Raw genomic sequence first — 17200 nt, forward strand, 5'->3', positions numbered from 1 at the left:
GTCCTTCTGGGCTCCCGCACTGTGGGCTGAGTGTCCCCCGAGGCCGGCGCCTGCTTCCGCTGGCCTCTGAGCAAAGGAGAGGTTGGTGGTGTTTTGGGTGGCAGGCAGCGTCCACCCCCTGCTGCCTCGAGACCCTGAGTGCCGAGCTCCGCAGCCTTCCCCTCCCTTGTTCTCTGACCCTTGGACTGAGCCCTGAGCTGTCTGGAATGGAAAGCTGGAGTGACTGCCTCCGGAATGAAAAGGAAGTGGGAACTTCTCTGAAAGTGAAAGTATGGGGTCCTGGTGGAGGGTAGGGCTGTGGGTGGGGCCGGGTGGGCCTGGCAGGCGCTGACCATGGCTGGGAAGTCCCAGCTGTTGGTCACTCGCTCAGGCTGCTCTAGAGGCCCCATAGCCAGGGCCCGGCTCTGAGGGCCCCACGGGCCAGCTTCTCAGGGGGCTGTGTTCTTCCTGAGCCAAGGCTGCGTGCTCAGCAGGTATGTTCTGGGCAGGTGGAGCAGGAGGCATGGGGTGCTGTGGGCGGGCTTGAGGACCATTCCGGCTCTGCGTGTGGCCTTCCAGGCCAAGGGCCTCACTCAGAGCCCAGGCTGACCAGGCCAGAGGGCCAGCGCAAATCACAGTGGACACACACACACCTGATACACAGGCAGACACACCCAGGCAGAAAGCACAGATAGACAGACACAGAAGACACCAAGATGGGCATGCAGGCACAGACACAGACTCAGAAGCACTGGCAGACCCTCTGGGGACACTCCAGGGCAGAGTCACACACATACAGGGAGACACTCTCAGGCCAACACACAGATGTGCAAAACCGATGCCCAGAAAAGTGTGTATATGCCCGTGCGCTCAAGCTCAGGCGTCAGATTCACTTTCCTGGTTTCCCCGGGAAAGTGCCGAGTACTAGCCATGGCTGGGGGCTGAGTCAGGCTCACTCCCTGCCTTGGGGGTCTCCTGGTCTCCAGGCTCTGTAACTGTCCCTCCGTCATGGCAGGTGTGCCCAGGGCTGGGATCAGGCCCACGGCAGGAGGTGCCGAACATGGTATGGGCTCAGCTGGTCCGGGAAGGCTTCTTGGGGGAGGAGCCATTTCTGCTGAGCCTTCAATGAGTTGACAACTGAAGAAGGAAGGGCTGAGGTCATTGTAGGCAGAGAGGATGGCCTGTGCAAAGGTGTGGAGGAGAGGTGGGTACTTCTGAGTGATCAGAGTGAGGGAATGAGTTGGGACTGAAGCCAGAGGGGTCATTAGGAGAGGCCTTGAACGCCAAGCTAAGGATGGAGCTGTGCTTCTTCCGAGGGCAGCGGCGGCTCAGGGGGCTTATGCTTTGTTGCTACTGTGAAGGGAAGTCTTTTAAGTGTCTCTTTCTAATAGGCTTTGCTAGGGTATAGGAAAGGTGTTGCTTGTATTTACATAATCAATGCACAAAACTTACTAAACCCTTTTATTAGCTCCAATAATTTTCAGCCTCAGATTTTCTAAGCCAACAATCATATCACCTATGAATAATGACAGTTTAATCTGCTCCTTCCCAGTGTTTACATCTCTTATTTATTTTTCTTTCTTTATTGCCTTAACTAGTTCTTCCAGCCAAATGTTGAGGAGTAAGAATGGTGAGAACAAACATCCTTGTCGTTTTCCTTATTTGCAGGGGCTGGAAGGAAAAGGAAAGCTTGCAAGGAAAGCTTTCAAAGGAGGTTTATAGGGCCGGGCATGGTGGCTCACTCCTGTAATCCCAGCACTTCGGGAGGCTGAGGCAGGAGGATTATTTGAGGCCAGAAGTTTGAGACCAGCCTGGGCACACATAATGAGACCCCTGTCTCTACAAAAAATACAAAAATTAGCCAGGCACGCTGTTGCGCACCTGTAGTCCCAGCTACTTGGGACGCTGAGGTGGGAGGACTGCTTGAGTCCAGGAGTTTGAGGCTGTGGTGAGCTATGATCGCATCCCTGCACTCTAGCAGTGGGTGAAGTGACACAGCGAGACCTCGTCTCTAAAAACAATAAACAAAGGAGGTTGACGTTTTGGCAAGATTCTTTTTTTTTTTTTTTTTTGCAATTGTAAGATTTAGTAGAGTGAAAACAGAGCTCCTATACAAAGGGAGGGGACCCAAAGAAGGTAGCTGTTGCCAGCTCAAATGCCTGGGTTTATATCCCGATCATTGTCCCTCCCACTGTGCTCTCAGGCGATAGATGATTGGCTATTTGTTTACCTCCTGTTTTTGCCTAATTAGCATTTTTGTGAGCTCTCTTTACTACCTGATTGGTCGGGTGTGAGCTAAGTTGCAAGCCCCATGTTTAAAGATGGATGCAGTCACCTTCCCAGCTAGGTTTAGGCATTCTCAGTTGGACTAGGAAATCCAGCTAGTTCTGTCTCAGTCCCCCCTCTCAACAGGAAAACCCAAGTGCTGTTGGGGAGGTTGGCCAACGACCGTCTAAGTGCTAGGCAAGATTCTTATGACTGATCCGAGGAGGCAGCATTGAGGGGGCCTGGGAAGGAGAGCAGCTCAGAGGCTGTGATCAGGTGAAGGTGGATGGCAGGTGGGGAAGTGAGAGGGGACAAGCCCCGCACAGGGCTTCGGCCCAGGGCACAGTACAGGCAGTCACCTGCAGAGGCTCCTTTGGAGCGTTGAGGAGTGGAGCGATGGCCCAGTCCCAGCGTAGTTGGGGAGGCTGGGGAGTGGGTGAGCACTGCAGAGTGATTGGGAGGATGAGGAGCAGCTGCGGGAGGGAAGGTCTAGGGGAAAGCGGGGAGTAGAAGCTGAGGCTGGGTGTAGGGAGGGTGGGGAAGTTCGGACTTGACTTCTCGGACACGGCTAGGGTGGCCCAGGGTGGGAGCTCTCAGTGACTGCGTCTCTGGGTGGTTTCTTGCCCCTGCTGCTGGCCCCACAAAGGGTGTATTAGCCTGACCTGGGGAGAGTGGGACCTGGGGCTCAGGCCAGGCGTCAGTCTCCGGGGCCTTGCAATCAGGGAGCGGCAGCATAGGAGCCGGGGCCCCCTGGACTCTCCGGGCACTGGGGACAGAGAGACGCAGAGAGAAAAGAGAGCCAGAGAGAGTCCATGGGGGTGTGGGGAGGCAGGCACAGGGACAGGCCAGGCGAGAGCCTTGGGAGGTGGAGGGGGGAGTTGAGAGGGGCCTTCAGGTCTCAGCCCCGCAGGCGCCAGCATGGCAGCAGGCAGGCCAGCCGGGGGTGGCAGGGCGACCCTGATACCGATGTTCCCCCTGCTTCCAGGCTGTGCTCAGGGGTGACGGGGGTAGATGGACAGAGGCTGCCAGCCCAGTGCAGGAGGGCCACATCATCACAGGGACAGTGCCGAGTACCCACTGAGCAGATAGATGGTGACCGCCGGTGGTGCAAGGCATCTGAACCCCGAGGTCCTGAAACCCAAGTCAGGTTTGGAGAACAAACAGGGGCCAGGAAAGGGAATGGCCGGAGGGGAAGCTGGAGGCTGGGCGTGCAGCTGGGAGGACAGAGAAGAAGCTGGGTGGGGTGCAGGTTGTCCGTGAACCCCAGGGGAAGCTGGTGAGGTGTCATCAGCGGGAGGTGGGGGTGGAGGAAGGAGGTTCCAGGATGGATGCCTGGCTGTGGGGCTCGGGCAGGAGGGAACCACGGAAGGGCTTAAAGCAGGGGAGTGACCTGGCTGGACTTTTGCTTTGGGAAGGTCGAGAATAGCTTGGGAAGCTGTTGGGAGCTGCAGGGTCGAAGGTGGCATGGCTGGAGGCTGAGAGGCCATCTGGGGACCTCACTGGCCCTTCAGCGAAGTTCTGGTTTGGGACAAAAGCAGGCTGAGTGACCCCCAAGCCTCTGCCTATGTAACCTCCTAAGAGATTCACCGCGCAGTTGCCCCTCCTTACCCGGCCTTCGTCTGGGCTTCCTGGGAGAGGACCTCCACATCTGACCCCACTCTGGGACCTGCTGACACCTTGGGTCTCTCCGCCGGGAGGGGGGCTTCTGGGCGGCAGTTCTGACTCCCTGGGGGTGGAGACATGGCAGGTCCCGCCTCTGCTCCCAGCTCCAAGCAGGCTCCCCAGCCTGAGGTGCGCGGCCAGGGGCAGACTCTGTCCCTCTGTGAGCCTCAGGTTCCTCATCTGTGAAATGGGCAAATGACACCCCCTAACTTTGTTGTCACAGTAGCTGATCTGTGTCAGGCATCGAGCTGGGCACACAGTAGGTGCTTACTAAGTGTGAGTTCTCCCAAACAAGAAGGCGGGGCCTGGCTTGTCCTTCCCCACATCCCGGCCTCCGTCCTCTTGACGGGTGGATGCAGCATGTGCCGAACTGTTCTCTTCACGACACCCCTGCCCTGCTGGGCGCCAGCCCCCATGCCAAGCATGAAGGGGCACCAGGGAGAGAGAGGCGAGTGGAGGCTGGGACAGATGGCGCCCTGAAGTGTGGGTCGAGTCCGAATCAGGCAGGGTCCCTGAACCCTGGTGCTGGGGGAAGTCGCCGACCTGTGGCCAGGGCGGGGCTGATAAGTTCCATCAATCACTTGACTGTCTCTCCTTCCTCGGGCCTCCATCCGGCTGCTTAGCCGCCTCTGGGAACCTCAAGGAAGGTAGGTAGGCTGCAGCTGGGCCCAGCAGGCACCTTGCTGGAGGGCGAGGGTGGGTGGGGGTCTGGGCCCTGCCCACCTTGGTGTCATTCCACCCCAGCAAACTGGGGCCTGGGGAGTCACACTTCCTGCCCGATGTCACCCAAGGGTTGGGTGGTGGGTCAGGCGGGTGCTTTGGTCCTGGCACCTGGGTGGGGGGCCCTGGGGCTGGGCTAGGGGCAGGTCCAGCCCTTCTTTGGCCCCAGTTTCTCCCAGAGGCAAGTGAGGCTTTGCCGGCCTAATGCCCTCCCCCACCCATGGCCCAGCTTGTGCAATGGGGTGGGTGGGAGGCCCCTCCTCTCTCCCAACCTAAAGCCAGGAAAGCAAACACAGCTCCTAATGCTGGAAGGGGTTGTGGGTGGAGCCTGGCAGGCCAGGGTGCCGAGGGCCCTGGGGGAGCAGGAGCAGCCGCAGCTCAGCCACCCGCATGTCCCTGGGACACCCCCTCCGTTTCCTGTGTTGGGGAGGGGCCAGAGCACGCTATGGTGGAGAGGGAGAGGAGTGGGGGGAGGAGGAGAGGCAATGGGTGGGAAACAGCATTGAGAACCCCCCCAGTCTCTGGTTAAATATAGACCCGAGGCTCCTCCTTCTGCCGCCCCTGTGGCTGCATGGCCATGATAAGCCGCAGGGTGGCCTTGGCCACTGCCCTCAGGCCCCACACCTCCTCAGCGGGCTCTGTGACACCCAGGGAAGGGGGTGGGCTCCCATGGGGGTCCCTGCCCTCCCCATTGAGCCAAAGTAGTCAGGCCTTTTGGGCTGAAGGCGGGTGAGCTGAGGGACCTGGAGGGCAGTGAAGGAGCTGGTGGGGGCTGGGGGGAGGGTTTTAGGCCTCAGGACCTAACATCTGGGAAGGCCTAGATGTGGCTGCTGGTCCTGCCCTCGGGTGCTGTGAGCTGTGGTCTGGACTGGGCCCCAGAATCTGCATGTCAGTGCCCTCCTCCAATTCTAATGGGAGGGTCTGGCCTGGCAGAGGCCAAGTGACGGTGGGCACCTGCGGAGACCCTTTTTGGGGGATGGTCTCAGGAAAGGCTCCTGATGGAAGCAGCTGTCTATATCTCCGTGCCCAGCTGCGGCCTGGCACACTGAGGGCTCTCGCCAAGAGAGTGGCCTGGTGATGCTTCCTTTTGACAGCCTGAGGGCTGCCTCCTCTGGAGAGCCTTCCTTGACCAAGCCCCTGGGTGTGGCCAGGCCCCACAGGGCCACAACAGGTTTCTGCATCTGCTCCTATGGCCACTCCTTCTTGCCCCCAGCTCTCCTGCTGCCAAGATGCCATCACCACAGACAGACACTCCTGGGCTGGAGCTGCAGAGTCCCAAGGAGGCTGAGGAGCCACAGACTCCAGCTCACGGCTCCCGGCGAACAAGCAGCAGGAAAGAGCCCAATGCCCACCGCAAGGATGGCACAAGGCTGGGCCTGGGCTCCCTGAGGCAGGCCTTCTCCCGGGCCAGCCAGCGGGCTTTGACCCAGGTCTCCAAGGAGGATACGGGCCTGTTCCGGCGAAGCTCCTGCTCCCTGTTCCGGTCCTTCCGGCAAGCCCTGGATGAGGGCCCAGCTACCGGCCATTCCCAGGCCACTCCTGAGGTGCCCTCGGGGGTCATGAATGGTGTCAGCCAGCAGGCATCCACTGGGGCAGCGTCTGAGGAACTGAAACCCGAGGCAGGTAAGGGCCTCAGAAACAACACTAAGCATGAAAGGAAATGGGCCAGAGGTCAGGGCAGCTCAGCTGAGGCTTCCGGAAAGGCTGTCCTCCCTAGCTCCCCAAACCCTGCCCCCAAACATGTGCAATTATTTATTTATTTGAGACAGGGTCTCCACTCTGTCACCCAGGCTGGCATGCAGTGGTGCAATCACAGCTCACTGCGACCTTGGCCTCCTGGGCTCAAGCGATCCTCCACCTCAACTTTCTGAGTAGCTGGGACTACAGGTGTAAGCCACTGCACCCGGCTAATTTTTTTTTTTTTTTTTTTTTTTGAGACTGACTCTCACTCTATCACCCAGGCTGGAGTGCAGTGACGCAATCTTGGCTCACTGCAACCTCCACCTCCCAGGTTCAAGTGATTCTTCTGCCTCAGGCCCCCAAGTCACTAGGACTACAGGTGCGTGCCAACACACCTGGTTAATTTTTTTTTTGCATTTTTAGTAAGACGGGGTTTCACCATATTGGCCAGCCTGGTCTTGAGCTCCTGACCTCGTGATCCGCCCCCTCAGCCTCCCAAAGTGCTGGGATTACAGGCGTGAGCCACTGTGCCTGGCCTAATTTTTTAAATTTGTTTTTATTTTTTTGTAGAGATATGGTCTTGCTATGTTGCCCAGGCTGGTCTCAAACTCCTGAGCTCACCCAATCCTCCTGCCTTGGCTTCCTGAAGTGCTGGGATTACAGGCGTGAGCCACCATGCCCAGCTGGACAATTGCACTTTAAATTCTTGCAGCATCTCTGCAATGGGAGCCCCCCCATTGGGCAGATAAGAAAAGTGAGGCTCAGAGAGGTGGAGTGACTTGCCTCAAGTCTCACAGCGTGGAGAATGGGACCTGAACCCAGATATGCATGGCCCTAGATCCCCACCTCTCCATGGCCTTTCACAGCCTGGCTCCTGGTCAAACTAGGGCCATGCACACAGCTGATCACAGGGTTGCAGAGGGTGCAAGGCTCGCAGAGGTACCAGGAGGGGAGGTCAGGGGGATTGCCCAGAGGAGGATACACTGGGGTGGGAAGAGGGGGACATGGAGGTGGAGAGCTCTTGTCGGATGGAGGTTGGCGGAGAGTGGGGAGCAGCAGGAATGTAAAGCTGGACATGGGCAGGACACGCCCTGCCTGAGCTCCGTCCGACCCTATTAGACCTGCAATCAGGGCTGAGCATGAGGCTATCAGGTCCGGCTCAGCCAGGAGTGGAAGGTGGGTGTGGGATCCAGGCGGAAGGTAGGGGTTGACCCAAATTGCTCTGTTCAGCCAGGCTTGGGGCCCCAGGTTCTGCCTCTTCAAAGGTGACTCTAAGGGAGGGCTCCTGGCAGCTGGGGCCTGTTGTTCCTGGAGCAGGCCTTCAGCTGTGCTGGGGCATCTGCCAGAGGCCAGACAATCCAGCCCCGATGGATTGAGCCGTGGCCTGCAGGTCTTCGTCCAGGTTGGGGTCTTGGGGCGGTCCCTCTCACCGCCCTTCTCGCCTGCCTGTGCAGAAGGCAAATCCGTGGCCGACCTCATTACTGAACGGCAACTGCTGGCGGCCTTCGAACAGCTTCTGCGCCTGGAGACGCTGCTGGTGGCCGAGAAGGCCTCGCGCACCTTTGAGCAGGACCCTACGGCCTTCGCGCGGCGCGCTATGGACGTGTGCCTGCATTACGACGGGCTGGCATCCGAGATCGGCGCCATCGTGCGCGAGACGCTGGACAGCGACGGTGTGGACGCGGCCGCGCTGGCCGAGCTGGCCCGCGTGGTGAGCGCGGAGGAGGCGGCCCACCCTTCTCCCCCCGACGACGGCGACTTCCTGCGCACGCCGCGCCGCTGGCGCCAGCACTGGGAGGAGGCGGTGCGGCGAAGCGCTCAGGAGCGCGTGCGGCGGCCGGGCGCCGGGTGGGCCTTCGGGGAGGCGGAGGGCGCGTCGGGTTTGGCCCAGCTTCTGGCCGAGCTGGGCGGCTTGGTTCGCCGCGACCTGCAGAAGGTGCGGCAGGAGGTGCAGCCCGCGTATGCGGCGGCCGGCTTCCCAGCGTGGGAGGTCTATCTGCGTGCCTTCCACAGCGCCGTGGCCCAGCGCCTCCAGGAGCTCGCGCGCGACGCCCGCGGCTGCGAGCAGCTCTATATCCTGCTGGACTGGGCCGCCAACGTCTACGGCAGGTGAGTCTCGGCCAGGGCGCCAAGTGGCGAGGACAGCTGCCGCTTCCCCCCGCAGGCCTTGGGGAGCCGGCTTTGAGGAGCACCGGACCTTTCTTCTCTGTTCCCTCCCTGGGAGAGGGCTGAGAGCTGACGGCTTCGACATGCTTTCCTCGGCGGGTTAGGCCGTGGGGCGCTCCCGCCCCAGGTTTTCTAGGGGTCACCCATACACAGTTCCAGAATTTGAAAAGTTTCCGTGGGGAGGTTCCCATGGGAGTAGGGCCTGTGCTGGTTCCACCAGGTGCCTTTGGGCGCATCAGAAAAGGGCACATCTTGGCCAGGCGCCATGGCTCACGCCTGTAATCCCAGCATTTTGGGAGGCTGAGGCGGCCGATCACCTGAGGTCAGGAGTTCGAAATCAGCCTGGCCAACACGGTGAAACCCCGTCTCTACAAAAATACAAAAATTAGCCCGGCATGGTGGCACGCACCTGTAATCTCAGCTATTCCGGAGGCTGAGGTAGGAGAATCGCTTGAACCCGGGAGGCGGAGGTTGCAGTGAGCCGAGGTCGCGCTATTGCACTCCAGCATGGGCGACAGAGCAAGACTCTGTCTCAAAAAAAAAAAAAAAAAAAAAAAAAAAAAAAGAAAGAAAAGAAAAAAGAAAAGGGCACCCCGCTAGGCCAGACGGGCATCTGGGTTCAGGGTACAGCCTGCGGGGAGCGGCCACCTCCCGCTCTGTGCCTGGGATGAGGATGGATTGCCTTCCCCGCGGAGCGGTTCCCAGCCCCACCGGCAGGAGCGCCCACGGAGGTGGGGGAGGTTGCCTGAAGTCCCGCACTCCTTAAATTGCTCCTTAAATTGTGTGGGGTCAGACCTGTGTCCGCCCTGCTGTGGGCCTCCCTGCTGTGGGTTGGAGGGTGGCCGATTCCTGAGCTGTGTTTGAGGAGAGGGCGGAGTGCCATCTGGGTAGCCGTCCTTCAGCGTTCTGCAGGAAGGCAGGAACCCAGCTGTCAGAGGCTTCCGGGGAGGGGGTGTGGCATGGCAGCCTAGAGGCGTGTGTGTGTGTGTGTGTGTGTGTGTGTGTGTGTGTGTGTGTGTACAGATGCCCAGGTTCGGGATTGGCGTTAGACTTTGAGCCTGGCCAGAAGAGGGGCAGCGGCTGCCGCATCAGAGCCGCGCCCGCCCCCAGCCCCCTGCCCTGTCTTCCAGTCCTGATTTCCTGGGCGCCCCGGGGCTGGCGCTGCCCGCCGAGCCGCTGCCTCCGCTCCTGGCGCCGGACGTGTGGGCCCGACTGGAGAGCGACTACACCAGCTTCCTGGAGGTCAGGCCGGGCGGGTCAGGCTGGGCGGGCCAGGCTGGGCGGGCCAGGCTGGAGGGGGCGGGCCCTGGGGGGATGTGCGGCGCCCAGGCTATCGGCGGCCAGAGCTGGCTCTGGTTCACCCTGTGGCCCCCGGCGCGGGCTTGTGACCCGACAGGGCGGCCCTCATCCCGGACGGCGCGGGACGGGGTCTGGGAGGGTCTCACCACGGCCCATCCCTTCTCCCCCCAGGCCAAGATCGCAAGCTGCTTCGACAGCATCTTGCAGCTGGAGCAGAGTCACTGGGCGGCCGCCGAGGTCCCCGAGGTGCTGCAGGGCCTCTACCAGGCGCCGCTGTCCATGGACGTCCATATGGTGCGGCCCGGGAGCAGGGGCTGAGAAGGGGCGTCTGTTCAAGCCTCACGCACACGGTGGCGATATCCAGAACGAATTCCTATCCTGTCCCAACCAACCCTTCCGTTAGATGGGAGCCTGAGGCCCCACGTGGGGGGAAATCGGGGACCCCCGGCGCGCCGACAGGCAGGGAGGCTGCTGGATGGGAGTTTGCGGGAGTTGACTCTCCGGTTGGGCGGCTGAAAGCTGGAGGGGCCAAGACTGACAGGCACAGCGGGGCGAGCTGGAGGCGCAGCGGGGGCTACCAGGGGACCCGCGGCCTCAGGTCGGGGGCTGGGAGGCACGCTCAGTGCGGGGCTTCGCTCGCAGCTCGTGGCCGAGCACGTGAAGGCGGCCGGCGCCATCTCCGCGGAGCTGGAGGCCACCACCCTGCGAATCTGCACGCGGGCGCTCGGCCTCTTCGTGCCCAGGTGCGGACGCATCCTCAGTAGGGGAGCGACCTGGCCGGGTGTGCTCTGCAGGTGGGAGGGAGGAGTCTGCGTAGGGACCTGATTGGGAGGATGGACCCAGGGTCATCGCGCAGCTAGGGAGGGTCCCCAAAGGCTCTGTGTATCCCGCCCCAGGTTTGAAAAGGCTTTTCTGGCGTCGGAGGCGGTGAGCGAGCCGCACCTGGGCGCCTACATCAACGCCTGCGAGGAGCTCAGGTAGGGCTCGCCCGCTCCTGTGCAGGCGCGGCGTGGCCAGCAGGGGGCGCGCGAGCGCCGGGAACCTGGATGGAGGGGAGTGCGCGCGCGTGGAGGGGGCAGAGGTGAGGAGTGTGTGTGTGTGTTTGTGTCTGTGTGTTGGTGGATCTGAGGGGTGTGTGTGCGTGTGTGTGTAGCAGAGTTGGGGTGTGTGTGTGCGTGTGTGATGGAGCTGAGGGTGTGTGCCTGTGTGTGCATGCGTGGAGAGCTGAGGCTGTGTGTGTGCGTGTTTGGCAGAGCTGAGGGCTGTGTGTGTGTGTGTGTGTGTGTGTGTGTGTTGGAGCTAAGAGGTGTTTATGCATGTGCGTGTAGGGGTGGAGCTGAGTGGTGTGTGTGTCAGAGCCTAGATGCGTGTGTCTTGTGTGTGTGTGTGTGTGTGTGTCCATCTGAGCAGGGGCCCTGTGGGAGTGTGGATGGCTCTTCAAGGCTGAGCAGAGGCCGAGGGGTTCCAGCTCCCTGCCTGCTGCCCTGGGCTCCATTTTCCCCTCCCTTCATCCCAGGCAGCATTTCTTCCATCTTGGGACACCTCCTTCTCTGGGAAGCCTCCCTCAGCCTGCACCCTGGGCTTTGCTGGGGTGAGGTCTGGGTCTCTGTGTCCCCAGAAGGCAGACGCCCTCCCTGTGGGCTGGCAGTGGCTGTTGGCCTTCCGTGCCCTCAGCTCCAGGCCAGGCCTCAGCAGATGCGGCAGCGCCAGAGGCACAGACTGAGCCTCCCCATCTGGGTTCATCCTTTTTTAAAAGTGTGTAAATTTTAGTGTCCCGAAGTACTTCTCATTTGTCTGACTTCAAAGAACAGCTGTGCCACCTGCTGGCTGTGTGCTCTGGGACAAGCCACCTCCCCTCTGTGGCTCTTTTGCCACCTGTCAAATAGGATCAGAGCACCTGCTCCCTGGGGTGGTGTGGGAACTCTATGCCTCAGGGGACTCAGTTCCCATTGGCTCTTTGTGAGCACTTGTCAGTGCCAGGCACTTTGTGGGTGCCTTCCCTGCCTGACACGTCTCATCCCAAGCGCAGTATACCCACGCACACGTGCAGAGCACAGGCCTGGAAAGGAGGTGCCACTTGCCCGTGGCCACGCAGCCAGGAAGTGGTGGAGCTGGGACTTGAACTAGGCCTGCCTAAATCCAAAGCATGACCATCAGGCACTGCTTCTCCAACACTCTCGTCCTTAATCTGTGCCAGGCTTGTCCTTGGTGCTGGGACCCTGGGGTTTCAGCTCCAGGGAGCATTCTCTGCCCCTTGGTAGGCAGCCTCTGGCCAAACCCTTGATGGAACTCCAGCCTGCTCTACTGTGTCCCTGGCTGCGGGGACTGCGTATAGCCTGGCCCTCAGTTTCCTCAACAGTGAAATAGGGACATTGTCACCTTCAGGGGGCAGTTATGAGGCTCAGGGTAGGGTATGTTCCAGGCATGGCTATGCCGCACTGTTTATCACCAAGAGGGATGGAAGGTCTGTCCCAGAGCTGCCAGAGGGGAACGGGTCAGCCACCCCTGACCCACCCCTCTGTGACTGGCTCCCTGGGCTTCTGTGCTGTCCCCCACTTGACTCTGCTTGCAGACAGCTACAATGGGGAGCCCCATGGGCTGCCCTTCACATTGTAGTCTAAGTGAGTGGAGCTGTGTGCCCGGCTCTATTCCCCAGCCTGGTCTCCCTTGCCCACCTCATCGCTGGTCCTGGCCCCTCCCCAGGACCAGTCTTCTCTCCAGGTTCCCAGGAACCCAAGAGGAGCTGGAGAAGCCCCTGGTGACGGCCACCTGCAGCTTCCAGAAGCACCTGCTTCAGGGCTTGCAGCGTGAGTTGCAGGTGACTGTGATAGGCCCTCTCTCCCTACTTCCCATGCCCAGCAGGTACCCCCTATTTCCTAGAGCCTGGGGGCCCAGGTCACAGCATTCATTTATTCCAGGGTGAGCTCATGGGTGTGTGTGTAGGGTAGTGGGCAGGGGACCCAGGTGAGGTCCCAGCTGAGCAGGGGCGGCTGGGAGACGCCTGCCTTCTCACTTCAGTCTCCAGCTCTTAGTGGTCACCCCGGAAGCCTGGGATGGTGGGTCCACGGATCCAGGCCCAGGGTCCTCACCCAGTCCCTCAAGGCTTCTCCAGGGCATGCCCTGAGCAGATCTGACTGCACAGACTCAAACCCTGCCCCTAGAGCTTGGGGCCTGGGAGAGGCATTCTGGGAAAGGGCTCGTGACATAACCTGTGGCTAGGAGAGGGAATGGCACCCCAAACCCAGGAGGGAAGGGGTCAGGAGTGGCACACTGGGCTTCGAGGGAGGGGTTACGTTGCGGGCGTAGTGCACATTTGCAGACTCCCAGCCCCTCTGTCCCCAGCCGCTCTTCAGGGTTGTGTGCACCAGGGACTGGCTGACGCAGGACTGGCTGCATCCCCTCATGGACAAGGTGGTGACCTTTGCCGGTCATCTCCAGCGTGTGGCCCGGCCGCGGGCACAGGTACCACAAGGGGGAGGGCCCCGGCAGGGCTGTGCCCAGGATTGGGGCTGTTGACCCTGACCCTGACCCTGACCCTGGGCCGCCCAGGAGACTCTGCAGGAGGTGCACCGGTTCGTGGTCCGCGAGTACCTGGCGCGGGCGCTGAGGCCACGGGAGCGGTTCCGGGGCATGGAGCGCATGCATGGCTCCCAGAAGATGAGCCTGGATGCCCAGGCCATCAGCGACACCTTCCAGGGCCTGGTAGGGGCGGCATGACTGCCCTTTGGTGCTCATCTCTGTGTGGGGAGTGGTGACAGTGACTAGGGCCTTAGCGCCGGGAGGGCTTTTGGCGGGAGTGGTTCTCCCCACTCTGGATCAGGTGGAACAGGGACTGGGGCGCCTGTGGGGCTGGGGGGTGGAGGGAACCAGGTGGGAAGGCGGCACTTTGCATACATTTGCATACAGTTTGCAGGGGCGCGGGGAAGGGGCGAGGGTCACAGCCCCATCTCACGGTCAGGGCCTTTGGGAGGTGTCCCCCACCTCAGGCCAGAGCCCTCAGAGTGGAGGCACCAGCGCCCCTGCACACCCCTCGTCTGCCCCCTAGCAGCGCTTTCAGGCTGGCCTCAGTTTTCCTGTCCAAGCAGGATGGGATCGGAGGGGAGATGAAGGCTGTGTAGCCCATGAGCCCTCAGTGCCCAGGCACGCTCCCGTTCTGTTTTGGGGGAGGCAGTCCCGGCACCGAGCCAGAGTGACTACAGGAGGGCTGACGCTGCGGGAGGGCTGACCTTGCACTGACCTCGCGCTCTTGCAGGAGTTGGAGCAGGGGTGGGGAGAGGGCTCTTGGGGCAGGTGGTGGCTCTGTCTCGCAGGGTTCCGAGGCCACATGGTTGGACCAAGCCATCCAGTGCGTGGCTGAGATCCTGGGCGAGACCTACAAAGACGACATCCAGCGGCACCTGGAGACTCTCATCCGGAGCTACCCCGACATCAGGTGTGTACCCCACCTGCTTCCACTAGCTTCCTACCAGAGATTCAGGGCCAAGGGGGCTGGTATTGGAGCAACCCCAGCCCAGACCTGACTGCCCAGGGGCCTGAAGACCAGAGGCAGGAGGTAGGCCTTGGACCCTCAGACCCTCAAGGCTGGAGGGGGAATGGAGAGAGCCCCTTCTCCTAATCTGCTCTTGGCCATCCTCCATCAGCCCCACCGGGGGTGGACACACCTCCAGTCCTGGAATCTGAGGGGGAGGCGGACCCCCCACCCCTGGGGAGAAAGCCCTCTCTGAAAGCCAGGGGATTCTGAGACCTGGTCAGGAGGAAGGAGGTTTTGATCCCGGGTTGTGCTGGGGGGTCGGTGAGTCATCCAAGCCTTTGGAAATCCCAGCTGGAATCTCTCCAAGTCCATTCTTTTGGAGATTCTGGGATGTGGAGCTCACAGAAAGCCCCTGGTTCATCCCCTTCCCCAGGCCACCCTGCCATGGGGTGGGGAAGGATTCCCCATCCCCAGCAGGCCTGTCTTCCAGGCTGTGGCTCAGAGAGAGTGGCCCTTACATCACCCTGGGAGTTCCCCTCCAACTACTCCCCAACCCTGTCCACCCACAGCTGCATCACCCCCTCCCTCCCTCTCCACCACCTGTCCCCGGGTCTCCCTCTCTCCCTCTCCACCCTGTCCCCTTGTCTCCCTCCCTCCCTCCCTCTCCACCCTGCCCCCATGTCTCCCTCCCTCCCTTCCTCTCCACCCTGCCCCCATGTCTCCCTCCCTCCCTCCCTCTCCACCCTGTCCCTGTGTCTCCCTCTCTCTCCAGCCTGTCCCTGGGTCTCCCTCCCTCTCCACCCTGTCCCTGGGTCTCCCTCTCTCTCCAGCCTGGGTCTCCCTCCCTCCCTCTCCACCCGGTCCCCAGGTCTCCCTCCACGCCTTTGCGTGGGCTCTTTCCCACTCTGCACACCCCTCTCCTGTGCCCCTTCAAGCCCAGCTATGGTGTCCCCCAGGCCCACGCTCTGCCCCCTCCCCCAGCACAGCTCTTCCTGGCCTCAGTCAATGTGACCTCCTTGACCATCCTGGAATGCAGAGTGACTCATACTAACTCCCAAGCCCATGGGTTCGCCTCATCCTGGGGCTGGGGGTGTTGCGGAGGTGTAGATCTGCAGTGAGTGCCCGCATGTCTCTGCAGGCGGGACCACATACTGGCCATTCTGGCACTGCGCCGACTGGGCCGCCGGCGGAACCAGCATCTCTTGCAGCACACCCAAGACCTGCTGAGAGCTGCGGCTGGGGTGGCGGGTGCGGAGGCCCCTCGGGGCCGCGTGCTCTTCGAGGAGATCAAGGTGCCCAGTGCCATGGCTGTGCTGATCACCTGCGTCTAGTTCTCTCTGGCTCGAGGGGGGGCCGGCTGCTGGCAGGGAGCTGTGGTCAGTGGGGGTCAGCCAGGAGCCCAGGGAGTCACTCTGGGCCCTGCCCCCAACTCTGACACTGCAGTTAGGGAATTTTTGTCGTCAGCAGCCAAGCGCAGCTGTCAGGCCAGAAGGAGCAGCCGTGCAGGAGGCATTTCAGGCATCGTCGAGGGGAGTGTTTTGGGGCCGCAGAGCTCTCAATGCTGCCTGTCAGGGGGGGCCTCCCGCCCGACTGTCCAGCTTCACCCTCCAGTCTGACAGTGAAGAGCAGAGTATTTATTTAAAAAATAAATGTGAATTAAAATGGTGCCTCCCTAAGGAGTGAGCAGGGGATGGGAGGCCTGGGTCCCGGTGTGCTGAAGGGCCAGGCCGGAGGCTGTCTGGTGACACTATTTGGTGGGTGGCCCTCTCATGCCTGTGGAAGCCACGGGAAGACTGAGGCAGGTCCAGAGCAGGGAAGGCCCATGCCTGTGGCTGCCCCCACCACGGCCCGGATCCACTGGCCTTGTGCCTGGTCAGCCTTGTCCCAGCCAAAGCAGACTCGGGGCTTCCTGGGGACAAAAAGAGGATAAGGCTGGTTCTGCAGCTTGAAGAATTTGGGTTAGATGTAGGAGGGACTTCTCAGCAGTGGAAGTTGTCAAGTTACTGCAGGGGGTGTGTCACCCATGGAGCGTGTGTCCGGGGGCGACCCTGAGGTGTCAGCAATGGAGGCAAGCGTAAGGAGACTGCTCCAGCGTGCACCTGCATCCCCGCTTCTCTCTGCAAAGCTGCCGCTGAAACTTGGTGGCAGCCTGCGGGCTGGGGTGCTGGGAAACCTATTTGCATTGGCAGCCGGGCTGGCTGGGGAGGCTGAAAGTTGAGATGGGGAGATTTCCAGAGAGCAGCTGAGGCAGGTGGTGACAGGTGCCCCTCCCAGCCCTCCACAGTGGGCCCCCATAGTGTCTCTGGGCCTGACCCTGACCCTGGCGGGAGTGGGGGGCAGGTGACTGCAGGTGGGCCAAGGTTCCAAGAGCTCCACAAACTTGGGTCGCCTGAGGACAGGGTAAGGAGTCTGAAAGGCTGTGGTGCCAGGCAAGCAGGGGGCGTGTCTCTCCCCACTCCCTCCAGGCCCCCTCCCTGCACTGTGGACAGTCAGGGGGCAGTTCCCCGGGCAGACCTGCCCGGGTTCCTATGCCAGGGCTGGGGCCTGGAGCCTGAGTCTTGCTGGGGCCTAGAGCCTGGGGGTTGAGTGCCTGGGGCTTGTCTGTCTCTTCTGGGAGCAAGTGCTGGGGCAGTGCCCTCCTCCATGGGGGCACCAGGGCTGGAGGTCAGGAGCAGGGCAGGCCGGGGCAAGGGAATATCCAGACCTCCCCTGGCAGGGTGGGGCAGGTGGGGCAGGAATGAGGAAGTGGGAGGGTTGGGGTTCCCCATCTCCAGGGCTGGGGTGGGGGCAGGTATGTGATGCTGGTGCCAATAAGCGGTCCCGTCCCTGATGGGAAAACAGGCTGGCAGAGAAGAGGTCGGCACTGCGTCATGCTCAGGATCCTCCCAGCCAGGGGCCAGAGGGGCATGTCTTTTCCTAGGGGAGGGGTCCAAGAGGGGGCAGGTGATTGACAGGTCA

General features: G+C 61.3%; 1 protein-coding gene across 1 annotated transcript; it reads left to right on the forward strand.

The window, feature by feature from the left end:
- The first annotated feature begins 5687 nt into the window (after positions 1 to 5687).
- EXOC3L4 (exocyst complex component 3 like 4) lies at positions 5688 to 15904 on the forward strand. The gene is made up of 11 exons (XM_034938212.3): positions 5688 to 6249; positions 7761 to 8415; positions 9603 to 9714; positions 9943 to 10065; positions 10414 to 10514; positions 10668 to 10748; positions 12475 to 12589; positions 13114 to 13233; positions 13321 to 13473; positions 14082 to 14203; positions 15381 to 15904. The coding sequence occupies exons 1-11, from the start codon at positions 5856 to 5858 to the stop codon at positions 15571 to 15573; spliced, it is 2169 nt and encodes a 722-aa protein (XP_034794103.2). The 5' UTR covers positions 5688 to 5855; the 3' UTR covers positions 15574 to 15904.
- Positions 15905 to 17200: the final 1296 nt, after the last annotated feature.

This window comes from Pan paniscus, chromosome 15, assembly GCF_029289425.2.
Source record: "Pan paniscus chromosome 15, NHGRI_mPanPan1-v2.0_pri, whole genome shotgun sequence".
NCBI classification, from domain to species: domain Eukaryota; kingdom Metazoa; phylum Chordata; class Mammalia; order Primates; family Hominidae; genus Pan; species Pan paniscus.

What these genes read in the sequence shown, in the direction of transcription:
- EXOC3L4 (XM_034938212.3), top strand. Translation starts at nt 5,856, where the DNA reads ATGCCATCACCACAGACAGACACTCCTGGGCTGGAGCTGCAGAGTCCC. An exon ending in TGTCCATGGACGTCCATATG is followed by an intron (nt 10,066 to 10,413) that starts GTGCGGCCCGGG and finishes CTTCGCTCGCAG; the next exon opens with CTCGTGGCCGAGCACGTGAA. An exon ending in GCTTGCAGCGTGAGTTGCAG is followed by an intron (nt 12,590 to 13,113) that starts GTGACTGTGATA and finishes CTCTGTCCCCAG; the next exon opens with CCGCTCTTCAGGGTTGTGTG.